At 34.3% G+C, this 19,752-nt stretch overlaps 2 protein-coding genes across 4 annotated transcripts; one reads left to right on the forward strand and one right to left on the reverse strand.

Annotated features, from left to right (window-relative positions):
• Nucleotides 1–542: 542 nt before the first annotated feature.
• TOPP4 (type one serine/threonine protein phosphatase 4) lies at nt 543–4,801 on the reverse strand. Of its 2 annotated transcripts, none has more exons than XM_059601702.2 (4): nt 4,265–4,801; nt 2,805–3,364; nt 2,473–2,696; nt 543–841 (listed from the first exon to the last, which is right to left on the reverse strand). In XM_059601702.2, exons 1-3 carry the CDS (start codon nt 4,464–4,466, stop codon nt 2,508–2,510), a joined length of 951 nt encoding a protein of 316 aa, XP_059457685.2. In that variant the 5' UTR covers nt 4,467–4,801; the 3' UTR covers nt 543–841; nt 2,473–2,507. The 2 variants fall into 2 exon arrangements, with proteins under 2 accessions (XP_059457685.2, XP_059457684.2); XM_059601701.2 differs by having other exon boundaries at nt 543–859.
• Nucleotides 4,802–12,465: 7,664 nt separating this feature from the next.
• DAR2 (DA1-related protein 2) lies at nt 12,466–19,164 on the forward strand. 2 transcript variants are annotated; one of them, XM_059601351.2, is made up of 12 exons: nt 12,466–12,941; nt 13,140–13,303; nt 14,612–14,699; nt 14,837–14,951; nt 15,695–15,815; nt 15,991–16,074; nt 16,695–16,814; nt 16,956–17,168; nt 17,254–17,316; nt 17,436–17,551; nt 18,420–18,478; nt 18,564–19,164. In XM_059601351.2, the coding sequence occupies exons 1-12, from the start codon at nt 12,896–12,898 to the stop codon at nt 18,884–18,886; spliced, it is 1,512 nt and encodes a 503-aa protein (XP_059457334.1). In that variant the 5' UTR covers nt 12,466–12,895; the 3' UTR covers nt 18,887–19,164. The 2 variants fall into 2 exon arrangements, with proteins under 2 accessions (XP_059457334.1, XP_059457335.1); XM_059601352.2 differs by having other exon boundaries at nt 13,164–13,303.
• The last annotated feature ends 588 nt before the right edge of the window (nt 19,165–19,752 follow it).

Genomic DNA, 19,752 nt, shown 5'->3' on the forward strand with positions numbered 1-19,752 from the left:
TTGGATCACAGTATGAGTATACTACTTGAACTTGATATGAGTTTTAGAATTACAAAGGTAACATTATTGAAAATAAGAGGTTAAAAAATATTCATTGAAGTCTTCTCGAATGGGTCTTGTTGGCATCATTTGATCTGTAATTGTAGGCAAGCTTTTATAGCCAAAAACACGTGGAAAAACCGCGGCATTCCTCTTCCTCGTAAAATAAAATATGTCCAAAATACAATTTTGGTTCTTACCAGATTTTAATTTTATCCTTATACTATTCATAGTTTTAATTTAATCTTTTAAATATTAAAATCATTAATGCAAATGATAATAGTGTTGATATATAAAGCGTATTTGGCTCAAGTTAGATACGTAAAAATTATTTTTCCTTTTAAGACCATGATATAAATTATAATGTGTTAACGTTCTAAGAAATGTATACAAAATGCGTAGCAAGGAAATACAGATTTCGTTCTAAGCGTTCTTGCTACTGCAAAATCCGGTGCTATGAAGCAACAGCAGAAAAATTAATCAAATTGCCATAAATATGGATAGCCAGCAAGAAGACCGTGAATATGACACTAAAAAACTGTAAGTAATAAAAGGCTACCAATCACGATTTTTAACATAAAAAATAGCCTAAATTCATCGAGACAAACAGCTCACAGACATTTCATTGTGGGCAACAGAAACGGCCTCGTTTCTGTTGCTCACAGTGGAAAAAGCACAAGTATGAATTACCCAGTCAAATATATCTACAGAGTGTGTCACAGGTGAAGTGCTACAGGGAAAGCTAAACGAGCAAAAAGAGTAACGTTCTGCCTTGTGCCCTCCACACTACTGGTCCTAAGACCTGACAGGGAAAAGACATCTGCATGAGAAAACACAAATAAACAATGGTGAAGAAATACACCATTGATTGAGATGCAAGATATAATAAAGCACCAACAAAACATACAAGAGACCCTTGTTAAGACTGTTGCTAAAGATGAGATAATGCACATGTAGATCAACAGAATGCTTCATGCAAATTTCAGCTCATAATGATAGCCTACGAGTTCAAGAACCCGTATTTGTCCTAAATACAAATGTTGAGTTTAAATGAGGAACTTTCAACTGAGATTTTACTTCACATTGTAACTTGAGAAATTTCTTCTGTTTAGGTAAGCAGAGAAGAGATTTTTCCAAAAATATGCTAAATTTTGAATTTGAAATTTTCGAACATCTAAGTTTCCAAGTTTAAATTCCTTGGGAAAACATCATTGTACAAATTTTATCACCATTAACGTTCTTATACCATCCACTATTACTCTTTACATTGTTATCACCACCACTGTTACCACTGCCACCACCATTACCCACCACTGCCGGCCATATTACAAACCACTATTATCATCACCAAACCATCCACTACCATCATTGCCACCCACCAACACCAGGACACCGTACTACTACCATCATCAAGTCATTGCTATTATCATTACCATTGTTGTTGTTTTTTTTTTTTTTTAATATTATTATACAAACAATGAAAATATAAATTCAAGTGATTGGGGTTCTCATCAATTTTAAATCCCACCATTTCGAAGATTTTACAAATATTTCAAAATCTTCTTAAACACAACCTAAGTTATTTGCTGGGTAGAGAGTACAGCAAAAACAAAGTACATTATCAACAACCCCCACCCCCCCCCCCCCCCCCCCCCCCCCCCCGGCAACACCAAGGCACCATACTACTACCATCATTAGGTCATTGCTAACATATTAACAGCATTGTTGTTGATACTATAATGCTCTAATTTCTTCTTCTTATTTTAAAATATTCACCCAAAGAATGAAAATTTAAATTCATGGGATTGGAGTTCTCATCAATTTAAATCCTGCCATTTCGAAAATTTTACAAAAATTTCAAAATCTTATTAAACACAGCCTAAGTTAAATAAAATACATTATATGGTATTCGAGGCAAAAATGAGCCATCCAACTTATCTCGCCTGTCCAAAAATTTCAGTTTCAAACAAAGAAAGAAGTACATTTGAGCATCTTCAATAATTTAGAGTTAAACTATGATTAGAATGAAAAAAAAAAAAAAAAAAAAAAAAACCTTTGAAATTGAACAAAAACAAGGAAAAAATAAATATTTGATGAAAAATATGTTTTCTCAAAAATCTCTTTATAAAAATCAAACTTGGAAAAGAGCTTCTACCATAGAATATCTATGAGGCCCCAACAAAGATGCATGTTCAATGTTTGTTTCAAACCTTTGAATAGAGGTTAAAAGTAGCACGTAGTCATAAAATTTAAACTGAACAACTTGATTTAAAAGGAAAAACTACAAAGTTTTTGAACAACAATCCCCCTCCCAATGTCCCCAACCCTTCTGCAAGAGAAATAACATGATAATGATACTAAAAAAAATTGTGTAACCACCAAGACGCATACTTATCACAAAATAAGGGAAGGAAGCAGTAAAAATCAGCTAACCTTGGTTAGGACGAAGAGCATGGATGTAGCTACCATCAAATTTTGTTTGACATCATGAACTTGGCCTTTTTCTCTGCTGGTTTAAGAATCTGGAAAGAGCAGATCAAGTTTTCATCTACACCCATCATTGCACCGGCATTATCAAATTCACCACAATAATTGGGGGCTGAAAATATTGTAACAAGTTTCCTGTCGGCAAAGAATTCATACCCATCCTCCACAACCTATACCAAAGCAATTATTTACGTGTCCAGATTGAGTAGCATTAGTGAGTAGAACACGAGAGTGAAAATATAAGAAAAATAAATAAAAGAAAAGGCAAAGTCAATGACCTGATGGGCACGGCAGACAAGGTCCAAATCATGATGGTCCAAGAATTCTGACACCTTATCAGGGCCAAAGGTGTATGAGACTCCTCTATCATTCATTCCCCATCCTTTAACATCTCTACCAGGATCCGACCAGAGCAAATCACAAAGCAATCCAGTGTCTGGAACAGCAGTTGGACGAGGTAAATTTCTAATTTGATCTAAGTTTGTCAGATCAGGTGAAAGACCACCATGCATGCACAATATTCTGTCATCGACAAGAGCTGCCACAGGAAGGCAATTGAAACAGTCTGTAAAGGCTTTCCAGAGTCTCACATTGAATCGCCGCTTACATTCATCATAAAATCCATATATCCGATTAATAGAAGCACATTCGTGATTTCCTCTTAGAAGAAAGAAGTTCTCAGGATATTTAATCTTATAGGCAAGCAAGAGGCATATTGTTTCTAAACTCTGCTTGCCGCGATCCACATAGTCCCCTAAAAATAAGTAATTAGCACTAGGAGGAAATCCCCCATATTCGAAAAGCCTAAGTAAATCACTGTATTGTCCATGAATGTCACCTGAAAATAGAAAGGACAATTCACGCAGTCAGACAATACAAATCCAGTAAATTAGGACAATTAACACACACAAATGAACAATTACAATTGCCTCTGAGCATGAGATGGACAGAATTAGTCCTTAGTCCTACTGGAAATTGTTTTGAAATGCCAATTATAGTTCAAAGCCTGCTCTACTCACTCAAAACTAAATTGGGTTGAATTCAGATAAAGGAAATCATCTTGCCCTGATCCCTCTAATGATATTAACCGGGACATAACAAGGATTTCTCGAACAAATTGCTTACTCCCTAACCAGCCATGTTACCATTTTTCACGGTTCCATCGGACACTCATATTAATACATTGGCTAAGGTATCAATAGACCACGGATTTTAACAGCATATCTTGCAACCCCTCCCCTCAAAAGGTACCAAAAAGTACAAAGGCCCCAACCTCCATCCAAGTTCCCACATACTTCTTAAAGTGTTGGATTAATCAAAGTTGTTCAGCTCATTGAAATAACCATAATCTCCTACAAGAAAGTAGATATCAAACAACTAGCTTTAAGAGAAAACATGCGGAAACACAGCAGTGCGAACAAAACTCAGTTCCATTGAAACCCTCATATTTTTACCAAAAAACCAAAAAGAACAAAAAAAAAAATCACCAAGAACCATTTCTTTCTTTGTTTAATAGAATGTCAAACTACTACTCTGCCACAACTTGAGGGCTCAATTTTCTTCAACTACTCTAAAAGATAACATTGTATATCCATCAACCAATCATATGAAGAAATAGAATACATCAGAAAAAAGAATATTCACATAAAAACCATCCAATCTTGAAGCTTCCATAAGAAAATTTCACCAAAGAAAAAAAGACAAGGCAAAAGCAAAAGATAAGACAAGTAGTGCGCACCGCAAATCTTGATGGGTGCTTCGAGTTCGAGCAGGTTGGGCTGTTGAATAAAGATTTCTCTGGAAGCAACGCAGAGCTGCTTGATCTCCCCCTCCGAGAGCTGGACCTGCTTCCCAGGCCTCGCTGATCGGACCTCCGTCAGCCGTCTGATTATGTCGTCCAGTACCGCAGGGTCTATTACTCCCTGCCCTTGCGTCGCCATTGGACTCCGATCCTCCCCACCCCCCCTCGACGGCTACGATTAGAATACTAGAAATTAGGGAAACCCGGGGGGGTTTGGGGTTGCTCAAGTTTTCAAGGTCCTGTTTGAGAGTTTTATGGTCTACTTTTTCGGTGATATAGAATATATGGAAAGGAAAGTGAGAATGGGAAATAGAATTTATATATTCTTATTTTGGGTGAGATTTTCTGATTCTGAGAGGGAGAAATGAAGGCGCGTCAAAGGCTTTGAAGATGGAGATGCAGGGCTGCAACTCCTATGTGGCGGAGGCCGAGAGAGAGAGAGAGAGAGTATGATAGAGTATGTGGAAAACTGGAAGAGTTAGTAAACGGCGTCGCGTCGTAGAAATTTGAAATTTTCAGCTTTACGACACCTTTCGATCCGGGTTATCAATATTATTACTGGATTGATTCGTAATTACGCATTGATGGGCAACCTAAGCACTTCAAAGAAGCCCGGGCCCCCCAAGAATTTAGTGTTGTTTTTAGGAATTGAATAGTGCGCAAAAGAATGTTGCCAATAATTGGGCTTTAGGGTTGACAGGTAAGGACATTCTTGATCTTGGATCTAAAAGAAATTTGAAAAATACACTCCAAGTATGACCGGGGCAGGTGGGCCTCGCAATTGCCCTCTCAACATAAGGGTGTTCCAATTTGCTGCAATTCACAATTAGCCTCCTAGTGATCTTTACTTTGCTTTTTATTTATCAATTACTCCTAAATTGTCCCTTTTTTTTTTTTTTTTTTTTTCTAATTCCTAAATTGCCGTTTGACACTGTACTCTTCTCTCCGTATGAAATATAATCATCTCTATTTTAAAATAGAAATGAGTTATTTTATGGTTAGAATTTAATATTATTGTATTTAATAATATAGATGTTCTTCAAAAAAAAAAAAAAAATGATATAGATGTAAATAATGTTATGCAGGGGCAAGAATACCCTGACCTCGGCTCCACCAAAATTTTAAAAAATCTTCAAAAATTTTAACAATCTTAGGGGGGAGATATTTTCCTCTACAAATAGAGATTTTGACACGAATAATGTTATAAGTGGAGGACCCAGTAAATACTCACCTAAAAAGAAGGCCCACACTTAGATCAAGTCCAACCAGTATGTGACCGGATGAGTTTAAGCCACTAGGTGATCCAAGTAGCTAACAACCCAAAGGCCACTCATCTAGATTCGATCCAAGACACCATGATTCCTCCAGCAAACGGTAGAGGACTCTAAAAGGCTTTATATGCCGGTATATAAGGCTTGAGGTACACAAATATCTATTGATTATATAGTCTATTAATAATACTTTCCTCACATGAGAGAGCTCTCTCTCACGCTCCTTACTAACTTGGGCATCGGAGTCCCTCCAATCTTTTACGGTTGGCGGGCTTTTGACGTCTTCTACCTCTTTTACAGACAAAACTCTTCATGGAAAAGCGGCTTGAGGCCATTGCTGGTTCATATATATTAGAAGATAAAATTTGATCAAGTCAAGCATATCTAAGTAAGGCAACAATCCCATGATTTACTCCTCCATGTTTCATGGGATTACATATTACTTTCCATCACAACGGATGATTCATGCTATGATATATGGGATGTGTTCCCTTCATATGCCTATATATTGTTCTCTCCTATAACATTCAAATCACCGAATTTAATGTAGACAAAATGTAGTCTTATATTTTATCGTTGTGTTCTTCTTCCCTTTCTTTTTCTTTCTTTACAAATTTTCTTCTTTTCTTCTATATTTTCACAGTACACCAACTATAAGTATGACTTTTATCTCCCTATAATCATCATTGAATTTACGATAGATTATTATGAAAATTTGATCTACTTATAATTTTCAAAGTCACATCATGTTTGATAAATAAAATTAAGATAAAAGTTCTGCCTTAAAACATTATTCTTTTGACACACCAGGCACACTTCTCTTAATTTTACAAGCTTCTCAAGAAAAAGAAGCTACAATGGAAGACATATGTGTAAGAAATTCCATTTAAGTATGTCCTTTATGTTACATATATTATTGTAATTATAAAATTACGGTGTTCAATATTCTATTCCAATTTGAAGCTTATTATGTAAATCAAATATTATGAATTAAATGACTGATTTAATTCTTGTGGAACAAGTATTTGATTTCAATCAAATATTCTGAATTAAATCACTGATTTAATTCTTGTGGAACAAGTATTTGATTTAATTAATGATTTAATGTTTGTGGAATCAATTAGCTGTATTGATTGATTTTTTATTCCTTGATGGGAGGAATAATTAAGGTAACAGCTCTAATTGAGGGTCCCCTGACCTACCTATAAATAAGGCCTGTGTATTCCATCAATTAGCACTCACTGGAAGGCATAGGTCAGAAGAACCTCTCAATAAAATTGTTTAGTTTTAGTTTGATTGCTGTGGAGTCGTTCTTCAAGCTGCTTGAGCAAAGCAATGGCTGGAGGTACATATATATATATATATATATATATATATTAAATTTCCGCTGCTAATTATATTGTTAATTAGCATTTATATATATTCAATATCTTACAATATGTCCAAGAGAAGGGAGGAGATTCTCCAATCTTAGTTGAAATTTAGATGTTGAAGGGCAAGGGAAACCACCATCGAATCGCCCTCTAAAGTGTAGTTGTCAATGCCCGAAGAGATTCACCTTTGAAACTCATGAATTGCTCTCTAAAGTTTAGTTTAAGAGGTGAAAAAATTTGTCTCCTTCCTTTTCCTATGTAGTTGTAACGTGCCAAGTTCAGATCGTATTAAAATATGAATATAAGATATATAGCCCAAATTTAACCCAACCTATTTAAACAAGCTAATCATTTAACATTAACTATTTAATTTCATATTAAATTCATGTCGAATTTGTAAATCTTGTAAAACATTGTCAGCTAAGCTCGTAGCCAGACTTTGATTTATCCTTGTTGTACTCCATTCACACCTGTATTTATCTAATGCATTTCTTTTTAAAAATAAAAATAATAATAATTAAGAAGTGACATTATTTGTTGCAATTATGTTACAAAATGGAATAATTTAGTTTCATGTTATTTTCTAAGCCCAGTCACTTCACTTTAAATTGGAAAAGCTCCCACATCATGAATAGCTTAAATAGAGGAAGGTATCTTCAAGGTGCTCTCTTTACATGTGGCTTGAGTCAGAGGTATATTATTGCCTTTTAATCACTTCTCCATCGCCGTCGTCCCCCAAAAAGAAGTTGGAAATCTGAAGCTGAGAATAAATTGGCTTGTCCCTCACACTTTCTTAGCTAGCAGAGAAAGTTTCAAGGCTTACATGACTCCCGGGCCGGGTATGCATATGCTTAATTAATGGAATCGTTTGAGTTTGGAATAATTTTAAAATTTATGATTTGAAAAGGTGATTTTTAAAAACGTAATTAAGGGTTTGACAAAATTGTAATTTGGCCTTTAAAATTACAGTTTAGCCTTCAAAATTCTGCGTTTTCAAAAAAGTACCTCTTTACCTGCGATTTAAAAATGCAAAATTTGAGTTTTTAAATCATGATTTTTAAAAAACGCAATCCCAAATAATCTATTTTTTGTAATTTGGTTTAAAATTACATTTTTTTATTTATGAAATCGCAATGTCAAACACACCATTAGAGTAACGTTATTTTGTAAACTGCTATATGACAGTAATATAATTTGGATGATGTGATAATAAAAATTAATCCTTAATTTTTTCTTTTTTCCGGTCATTATTGATTTAAACACCGATTTCTATTGTCATGTCATTGTAGTTGTATGACAGTTGTATAATAGTCTACTAAATAACATTGCTCATTTAGATTCATATGATAGGGAAAGAACGTGTTTTATAATATTAATAGGTAACTTCACTGAAAACCCCTAAACTTCCACCCGATTTGACAAAGCCCCCCTAAACTTTAAAATCTCTCAATTTAGTCCCTTAAACTTTTAATTGCTCTCAATTTGAACCCTTTTGTCAAATTTAGGGTTTAGAAATACAAAAAAAGACCGAAATATCTCTGATTTTTTTTTTTTTAATAAAAAATGTTTTGAATTAAGGGTAAAGTTAAAATTTTATAAAAAAGTCAGGGATCTAAACATCATGTGACATTTAAAATTTGACGGAGGGGTCCAAATTGATTGCAATTGAAAGTTCATGAGACTAAATTGAACGATTTTAAAGTTTATGGGGTTTGTCAAATCGGGTGAAAATTCATGAATTTTCAGTGAAGTTACCCCTAATATAAATTTCTAACAAACTACCAAATTAGATGGTAGGAATTTCTGTAACCATGTCTCTAAAGGTATATATGTCTCTTGAGCTTATAAGAAACACATGCTAATAACGTAAGCATTATAGTGTTTTTTCGCTGACAAGTTTAGTTCTATTGACTGAACTTGACCTTACGATCAAGTGATCAACTGCATAATCAAGATGAAAGGAAGCAGGAAATGAAATTTTTTTCCTGAAGAATCAGATGGATTAAAGAAATAGAATAGGGGCTAATTAACTTCCAAGAAACTTCTACCAGGCCTTTGGCAGTAAAGTGTTGAGTCACAATTTAATTTGTAAGAACCTTTTTGATTTGATTATCATAGGCCAAGAAAAATGTCATAATATATTCCATATTTTTTATACGTGAATATAAATAAACATGCCAACCTAAAAGGCAGGTTTACGTTGATTATAGGTAGTTCTGTACAACCTTAAAAGGGAAGTAACATGGTTGTAAAGGTCTATATTCTTTTTCACTAAAAAAAAAATTTAGTTGCAGGTGCTCCAGCTACGATTTCGTATTCTTTTCTTGTATTGTATGACAATCACCGTCTCTTTTAGACCTTATATATATCTATATATATATATATATATATACATCAAAAAAAAAATCTCAAAATACTCAAAATTATTTATCTTTATGTCACGTCAAAACATTTATTCAAACAAAAAAAATAAAACATCATCTAAAAAACATTAACAAAAAGAGCATGTATACGTGTTTGGGAATTACTCGTTTATTCAAAGAGTCCAAAGCAAATTGTGAAAAAAAAAAAAAAAAAAAAAATTGGGTTAGAATAATTTTCTCATATCCAGTTTATAAAACTGTTGTGTATCTCTTAAATACGTGAGAAATACATATCTTTTTTTACAATGTTAATAGAGTTTGAGAAAATTTTATTACAAAAAGTATATGTTTTTCACCATTCACATGCGATTAAAAAAGTATGCGCACTGCGCACATGACAAATTTATAGATTCTTCAAACTCAATTTGAAAGAAAGCTCTGGCCAAACACGACTTCAATCGCATCAAAACCTTATAAGGTTTGGTAGTTGAAAAGTAAAGAAGATTCTTGTGTTAATTCTGTATGGCTTCATCGTTACTTGGTCAAATCAGAACCAAATTCTCTTGGTAGAGGTTGAGCAGGCAAACACGACATTGAATGCGAAACGTTATGACAATTTTTTGATAATCTTCTAAGGTGGAGTTTGCCTTGCAGCCACACTTTAAGGAGGAATCTAAGTTGAAAGTGGAAGAGATGAGCGAGAGCCGAAAATGTCAAATACTAGCAATACATTATCGAAGGGAAACTAATTAAAAAATATTTAAAAGGAGAAATTGAAACATATGCGGCATTCCTTGTTAAATTTATTCATCCCTATCAACTCAATAAATGTCTTAAATTCAAACTTTGTTTATGCAGTTCATTTATTGTTTTAATTAAATATTTTACGTGTTTGACCTTACTTATTAATGAATAGTTTGAATTGATCACACCTAAAAATAAATGCTAAAATATTAATTAAATAATTAAATTTAACTATTTTCATCAATTTTTTTTTTTATCTTTTTTAAATTTAACTGTGGCTACTATAGTTGGGTGTGAATATGGTAGCTCCTACCTTCTCGGAAATGTTTTGAAGGGGCCTAAATTTATTGGGAACCGTTAACGCTCCCTGAAGATCGATTGACCTACAGCTTGACCTAACCCCATTAAGATATCAGTAAAATCCAAGACAATTAATACTAATCCAACTTGTGTGAATAATTCATGAACTTAAATTTTGAGATAAGTGATTTATGGATCTTCAACCTTTCAAAGGGTAGACAACATTATTTTTCTCAAAAGTGAGCAGTTTTAAATAACGAAAATTGCAGTATGTAGTGGACGGACGGGAAATTTTCTCTGAAGTACCAACTACTAAAGTGATGAAAGTGGATTCCTGATTTCCTGTCTCTATATTGTGTCAAGAGAGGGGAATTTGTTAGAGAGTGATGTTGGGAAGTGGAAAATCTTGAAAAGAAGATATTGAAACTATGTTAGCAATATAAGTAGTTATTAAAAAGGAACAAAAGAAGGATTATTTTTATGGTCCATAAAGGCGAAAAAGGAAATGAAAAAAAAAAAAAGAAGAAGACAAAAACCAGCATTATTCGAGACAAGAATAACAGATGGAATGCTTTAATAGGACCACATGCAATTAGTCATAGTTGTGAGTTTAGTGCTATAGCTAATATAATAATCAATATATAGTTGGTATCAAACTTAAAACCATACCACTACTTTTGTGGCCAAACAATGTCTATCTGACATGTAACGCCTCCACCTTAAGAAATGCTTTATTAATTAAACATTATTCACATCACACTAGCTACTACTATTCTCCTGATAAACAATGTAGCAGAAATGCTATGTATACTTTTTTTTTTTGAACTAATACATCACATATTGAATCACCATAGCACTAAGAAATAAACATTTTGCACAACCATCATTCATAATATACATACGCTAGGTTTTTAATATTGACAAATTTAGTGTCAAAATATACACATGTAGATATGGGGGAGAGGGAGGAAAAACTTTGACATGATTGTTCACGGTCGTCGCCATGTGAAAATCGATCATTCGATCACTCACTTATGATTGATTATTAGACCGTTGTCGTAGGCTATCACACTTTGACTGTTAATAGTTGTCGTTAAAGGCAGTCATGCATTTCCCATTTATTAGACTGTCGTCAAGCTCCCAACAAATCCCATGACCATATTATTTTGATTTTTTGTTCCCATCTAACGTTGCTTAATTAGCCATTCCACTTTTTAATACTTTATACTAAGACATGTTACATTACATGTTCCTTTATTTCTTATTCATGAGATCGTTTATTTTCTCTTTAATTTTGTTTTTCTTAAAACGTTTTGTCAAACATTTCAACATACTTTTTGCTATCATGAAATTACATAAAAAAGATAAGTCTCAACTCACTATTAAAACAATGCATGCCTTATATTTACTTGCATATATCAGTAAAACAGTTTACAATAGTGTACTTTATTCAATCAAAACATTGCATGTAAATCATAACTCGATGTTGTTGGTAAGATAGTTTACTTACAACTTTTGTTAGAATCACTAACATTTGAAAACCCTAAAACTTTTCTCAAACTCCTAACTAATTTTTTCCCTTTGAAAAAACCTAATTATTTAAAATTGGGCTAGCTCAGTCAATGCACCCTCCGCATCAACCGAGACATCAACCAAATCTCATTATGAGACACGTGGTCGATTGAGCATCAATTGAGGCTTCTCAAGTTGGTTATTTGCTACATTCATTCGATCGGTCAAGATCATTTTTTCAATTTTAATTAAAATTGTGCATTTGCCTTACAACAAAATCGTTGTGTGAAATGCACTCTTAACTTCTTTAATCCCCTTAACTAGTTTTTTCTTCTCTGTTTTTGTCTTGGTTCCTTTGTTTTATTTTAAACCCCCACCCCACCCACCCCACCCCCCCCAAAAAAAAAAAAAAAAAAAAAAAAAAAAATTAAAGAACCGACATGGCAGTCTCGTAATTTCAGGGGAACAATTTGGCCACTTGTTTGAAACTCCTTCTCCTTTAACCCGGCAAAATTCCTTCAAAAAATTCAAACCAGAAAGAAAGAGAGAGAAAATTAATTCTTCCAGCTCCGACCCATGCGTGCACATACCGCATCGATCCCTCTCTCTCTGTCTCTCTGAAAATCCTCTAGTTGATTCTCTGCGGCCTCCACCGTTACTTTATTGTCCTCCGCCTCAGCAGATTCCTTCCCAAACCCAACTTTCAGCGACCCCTCTACTTTCCCTTCATTTCTTTTCCAAGCGAAGCATCTTTCCCTCCAAAACTCTTCCTTTCGCTCTCAAAGATTCCTTCTCTCTCTCTCTCTCTCTCCCCCTCTTTTTCATCCAGCCGCTATTAACGATGTCTATTGCCTTGTTCTCCTCCGTCCTTTATCACCAACCCGTCACTTCCTTCCTCTCTCTCTCTCTCTTTCTATTTCCTTCTCTTTGTCTTTTTCGTTCTTTTGCGCTTCCTTTTGACCCCGTTGATCTTCCGGTGAACTCTATACATAGCTCGCCATCCTCATGGCTCCCTCTGGTGTCAGCCACCTCTCTCAACCTTGTATTTACGGTACTTCTCGCTTAACCAACCAATTATAGCTTCTTGCACTTGCAACTCATACCGCCAACGGATCGTCTTGAACTTGTTCGAAAAATTGCTTCAAAGATCATATATGTATATATAAATTTTAGTCGAATCCTTTAATTGAATTTTGATTATTTTCAGTGTCTTTTAAGTTAGATTTGTGAAATTATTTGTGGTAAGCAGGGGAGTTTGTTTCTTCGCACGCAGAGAGAAAGTCTCGGTTTATGAAATGGCTGAGTAAGCTTTTCAAGAGTGGGACCGGTCGAGGAGGGGGTGGAGGAGGTGGCCGACACCCGCAGATCCTCGGTGAGGAAAACATGGTTTTGCGTGCACCGTCTAGATCCTTGGTAAACAATACGCCATCGTTTTCTTATTGTTCTCAATTTTAATTATCATCATTAGTCGAAGATATTGGTTCAAATGTTTTATTATACTTTTATATATTTGTTAAATAATTAAATTTATTATTTTTCGAAGTTTTTAGGATAGTCGGTAATTTAATATAATAGATCTTAATTCTAATCTTATCTCTACAATTGAAATAAGCTTCTCTATTAAATTTCATATGATATATTGTTCTGCTGCTGCATATTACCTTTTTTTTTTTTTTTTTTTTTTTTTTTAATTTTTATGGATAGCTCGGTTATTACTTGTCTCGTGGCATATTTAAGTTTCCAAAATGCTTTACAAATTCCTCTATTAAAAATGAGTAATGGTAGGGACCATTTTTTTATCCTCCTAAATCTGATATTACTTTCAAAATTACCATTTGATCAAAATTCAAATATGATTCATCTAAAATTTAATGGTAATTTTAAAAGCCATATCAGCTTTAAGAGGATAAAAAGAAGATAAAAAGATGGTCATTGGCATTACTCATTAAAATAGTTGCTCAAATTTTAAAGTTTCTATTACTAGTACACTTGTCCTCTTTTTCCCATTGGGGGATGTCCATAACTAGGTTACAAAAAATACGGTTTCACATTTAATCTTTGTTAATGAAGTGGTGTAGAATTTTTGGGCAGAAGACCTTGCATGGATTAATGGTTTGTAGTGTCGAATTACCTTTTATCCTAAAAGTTTAAGCTTAATAGATGAATTTAATCATTTAATTTATATTTTAATATTTCTTATTACGTGTGGGCTCACATTCTCCTTTAATAAGTGAGACATAATATGTGGAATATTTAATTAAAATAAGAGCTAAATGACAAAAACGAGGTTTTGATTCAGGATTTTTGTTCTGATACTATGTTAAATCACCGTTTATCCCAGAAGGGAAGGGATGGATTCAATCATTTATTTTATATTTTAACATGTAGAATTGTTTAAATTGTTGCATGGAATTCTATTCTATCTATGCCAGTAAATTATTTGAAATTCATGTAGAGTTATGCTTACATATAACTAGAATAAAGCTTGTAGACAGAATGAAAATATGTACAAATATTTCTGCTTTGAGAAATACGCCTTCATGAGCAATGCAATGAAATTGTATCTGACATCTCCTAAAAATTAAAAGTGCTGATGCTTATTTAGTTGAAAAAAAAAATTCCATTTCATTCACATCACATAATGTTCATCTTTTCATATTTACTACTTAGTTAATAAGGAAGATTTTTTTTTTCCTTAAATAGTTCTTTTACTGTCATCAGGATGATCGCTCTAGCTCTCAAAAAGAAAAAGAGGAATTAGATCATGCAATCGCACTTTCCTTGTCTGAAGATTCAAAGAGACGAAATCGTAAGTTTTTACAGTATTGAAGATTTAAAACAAATAATTATGTGCTCTCTTAGAAACGTACGTTCACACGCACACGCACACACACTCGTCACAAAGTCATGATTTAAAATTGAGTTTCTTGTTTTCTTTTTTCCCAGGGTATAGAAGGCGGACTGACAATGACGAAGAGCTTCCTAGGACACTTCAGGGTAGCCTACATTCACCTACATATCCTCCTTATTCCCATGTACCATATTATCCAAGGGAATATAGGTAAGATTTTGTAGCCATGGTTGTAATTATGTGCAGCGTGAGCATGTCAAATGCTAGGTGTTTTGGTAATATTGAGTTTGTGGTTGGTTGCTTTTAGTCAAGACAAGCCACCTTTTATACCAGTTGATATTAGAAATTAGTGAGTTTCTTGGCGGGAAAAGCTCTGTAATTCTTCATTGTCTATAAAAAGTAAAGCATAACTGATTAATTGATGAGAGTTACTAATAATTTGGTAGTGTTCTGCTTATTGATACTGATGAGATTTTTTCATTTATATCAATCATGTTAGCTTCTAAAGAATTTATTTTATAAACATATAGCTTAGTTGAGAATTAAAAAGTTATTTTTTCAATAAATGTCAATAATGGACCACAGCATATTACTTACAGTTTCACAAACATTCTTGCAAATGTTTAAATTCATTGGTTATTATTTTTCTTGTTTCCCTTGGACTCATTTAAGAACATAACTTACTTTTGTTGATTGGGTAATGAAGGCATTTCAGTTTGCCAAAAGTTTTGGTTGTATATTGAGAGATTTGATGAGGATAATCTAGGTCGTACATGGCTTGCTTGAATTCCATATTTATTTCAGTATAGTTGCTACTGGACTTGTCAAATATCATCGTAACCATTGTTACAATGATTTGGAAAAAGATAAAAAAATTGATTGCTTGTCTGGAAGTTGTGACTTTTACAATCTTGAACTTGATTGATCATGTGTTTTTTTGTGGATACTTGCAGGATATGCGATGGTTGCAAACGTGAAATAGGCTATGGCAATTATTTGGGATGCATGGGAACATTTTTCCATCCAGACTGCTTCTGCTGTTGTGCGTGTGGTCGCCCAATTACTGAGCATGAGGTAATCAGTTCTTCTTGGCTTTCTATAATAAAATATTCCTTTTCCTATTTGATTTTGTTCCCCTTGTATCACTGATTTTTGAGGTTTTTAAAGTTAGATGTAAAGTAGCCATACAAGTGATGATGATGAAACTTCTCCTTCAACGAGCTCTTACAGTTTTTTCTGTTGATCCAAGTTTTCTTTGTCAGGAAGGAACCCTTATCACAAGTCTTGTTTTAAAGAGCTGACCCATCCCAAATGTGAAGTTTGCCACCATTTTGTAAGAGAAGTTACTACGGCTCATTTGATCTCTATTGCTTGCTTTTTTGTTGTTGTTGCTATTTCTAGGTCATACCTTGTCTTCTACTAGTATGTTTTCTTTTTGTAAGTATCTTCTACTAGTATGTTTATGTAGTTAAAGAAGTACAATTTTTTGGGTTTATCATCTAAACGTGGGTTGCTACCTGACCGGGATATGCCAAATGGGTTTCGCAGGTCTCAACGATCAGGGCTAAATTTCAAATATTTTTTTTACCTAAAATTTCAACATTTCATTCATATACCGGAGCCCTTTGATATCACGTACGTGCAAACTAGACTAGTTTCAAAAGAGAATTTTTGAGATGTTTGAAAGTTTGCTACATAAAATGGATGTTTTATAATGACTGAGTAATGTAAGAAAGTCTGAAGCATATCTATTACAAATGATCAGATCTTGAAATCCTGTTAGTTATATGGTGAGGAAACAAGAGTGTTAGTTAATCTCTTTTATGTGGAGGGCCAGATTGAAGAACAATCATCATGTTCCATCTAGTTGAGCTTATTTATATTTAATCTTGCTTTACCGTCATGATTTTTTAGTCATTTACATTCTTACTTTTACATACAAAAACTATCCAGATTCCAACAAATGCTGCTGGTTTGATCGAGTATAGGTGCCATCCATTTTGGTCTCAAAAATACTGTCCATCACATGAGCATGATATCACTGCTCGTTGCTGTAGTTGTGAACGTTTAGAGGTAATAATTTAAGCAATGGAATATGTGTCTTATATTATGGTACCTCCAAAATGTTTTCTTAGATGAAATTGAATACGTATGAATTCAAATTGATATGCTTATAGTTGTTATTTTTCCCCTTTCTTTTCCTCCCTCTTCAAGTCTTGGAATGCGAGATACTATTGTCTGGAAGATGGTCGGCGTTTATGCTATGAGTGCATGGAATCCGCTATCATGGATACCGGTGATTGTCAACCCCTTTACCATGCCATAAGAGATTATTATGAAGGAATGAACATGAAACTAGATCAGCAAATTCCAATGCTTCTGGTTGAAAGACAAGCACTTAATGAAGCCATTGTCGGGGAGAAGCATGTAATAAATGATCTCTTGTTATGCGTTTGTATTTATTTATTTTTTTCATGAAATTCCTCTCTGATTTTGAATTGGTTATTTCCAGGGCTTTCATCACATGCCTGAGACAAGGGGTTTATGTCTTTCGGAAGAGCAGACTGTCACTAGTGTATGTAATCAGAAATTTGTACTATCTAATTTTGTTTTCTTAAATTTGAACGAAATTAATAAGGGTATTAATTGTTTATGAGGTGCTTTCCTTGTGATTTATTATTTTATGTTATTCAGATACTCAAAAGGCCGAGAGTTGGTGGCTACCGACTTGTGGGAATGAGAACTCAACCCCAAAAGCTTACTCGAAAATGTGAAGTTACAGCTATTCTTGTTCTCTATGGTCTTCCAAGGTGATAATCAATGGCAATTCCTCCATGCTGTGTGTGTGTGTGTGTGTTTTTTTTCTTTTTTAATTTTTACTCGGTCTCCAAATTTAGAAGTACTCATGGCATGACATTAGAGTGAGTAGTGAAAAGTGGCTGATGATGTTAGGTGAACATGCTGGCTTTGCGTTGTGTTTTTTGAACATAAAGCTCTTATAGAGTTGCTATAATGCCAATGTTTTGATATAGACAAAAAGACTCTGTATTGCAATTAGGTAACAGAACAAAATTCTTGTAAGAGGTTTGTGATTTTTTTGGCAGAGAGAGATGGACTATCATGTACGAAAAGGATTTGATATATAATGATAAAATCTTTATTAGAAAAATAAGAAAGCTTTAAAGTTCACTTGATTTCCTTGTTTCGAGATATCTTAGTGATAAATGCTACGTTTCTTAAGACTTTTTTTTTTTTTTTTTTCCCAAAAGCTTGGTTCCAAATCGATGTGTCATGGTCACCATCCCATCATCTTATGCCTTTATTTACTAAAATAACAGATCACATGGGATGATGACACATCAGTTTGGAACCAAATTTATTGGTTTGCTGAAACCAATTTTTTGGGAAAAGTTAGCTTCTAGTGATACTTCACTACCCTGCTATTTTTAAAGAAAAACTGGATCGGCAGCTTTTAACTCAAATGAAATGAACATGCAGTTCAAATCTTTTATTTGTCGAAATGAAAATGTATATTTTTGAATTGACAACATTTATTCAAACAGCTTAAACACTAAAACAAGAAGATCTGGAGGTATTATATGTGTGCAACACAAGAAGATTCACTTCTTCACAAAATATCCCATATCTTACTGTTTTTAATATCTTTGCTGGATACAGATTACTCACAGGTGCGATTCTTGCCCATGAGTTAATGCATGGCTGGTTACGCCTGAAAGGTAGAATGCCCTTCTGAAATCTCCTCCATGGATGATATCTTTGGATATACATCATTTCTCATCTTCATTGCTTTGAATTATGCAGGCTACCGTAATCTTAACCCCGAGGTAGAGGAAGGTATCTGTCAGATGCTTTCATACATGTGGCTTGAGTCAGAAGTAATGCCTGGATTTAAAAACATGCCATCTACATCAGTAGCTTCTTCCTCATCATCATCATCATCATCGAAAAAAGGTGGAAAGTCTGACGTGGAAAATAAACTGGGTGAATTTTTCATGCACCAAATCGCCAATGATGCTTCCCCGGCATATGGAGGAGGATTTAGGGCCGCTAATGCAGCTGTCAATAGGTATGGTTTACGTCGTACTCTTGACCACATCCATATGACCGGAAGTTTCCCATTGTAATAGGAAGAAATGTTCTCAATTGCTGTATCTCCTCCGTCTTTTATGCCCATTAAAGAAACTGCTTTCTCTGGAAAAGAATTCAGCTTGCAACAAAAGCTTGGACGCAACCCCACCCCCTTCAATTTACATAGGGGGGGAGACGTGCGTCCAAAATAACTCTTCCAGCCTAATAATATGCCTTTTCTTACTGAATGTGTAAAGTAAATGAGTAATTTCTTTTATCTGGATACTCTTTAGCAAACTCTATGCATCATAAAAATGGCTATGACGTCAGGCAACATTGCTCAATAAACTCTCTGAAACTTCCAAGTCATTGGTTCACTGTTTGTTGCTCTGAACATTTTGCTTGATTGAGAACAATGCCCAGAAAAAGAAAAAAGAAAAGAAAAGACAGGTACTTCCCAAATCCCATACAGAACAAGTTTTCCTACTTTTTATAGTCTATCGTACGCACCACAATTTACTTAGGATGATTGTTAATATTGCTACAAACGATCTACTCATTGAAGCCAACCTGTGGTTCGTCGTGACGGGTCAATCGCTCATGCACACCATCCTTCTGGCTTTGGTGCTTAGCACCCTTTAAACCAAACAGACCATCTGAATTCTGTCGGTCGAGCAAGGTGCCCTAAAGAAAAACTAGCAGATTGGATTTGTGTATGTGTAACCAAGAAACAAAATGTTGGGCTTATGGGCTGGCAAGCCCACATAACCAAAACACTAACCAACTAATCCGAATTCACCAAATAAATTGAAACACAGGATTCTCTCCCACACAACTTTCACACAACTTGGCCATTTTCGTGCTACCTAAGCTATTTTTATAACCGATCCACAAGCCCCAAATCTGAAGGCGCCAAAAAGAC

Source organism: Corylus avellana, chromosome 6, assembly GCF_965113065.1.
Source record: "Corylus avellana chromosome 6, dhCorAvel1.hap1.2, whole genome shotgun sequence".
NCBI classification, from domain to species: Eukaryota; Viridiplantae; Streptophyta; class Magnoliopsida; order Fagales; family Betulaceae; genus Corylus; species Corylus avellana.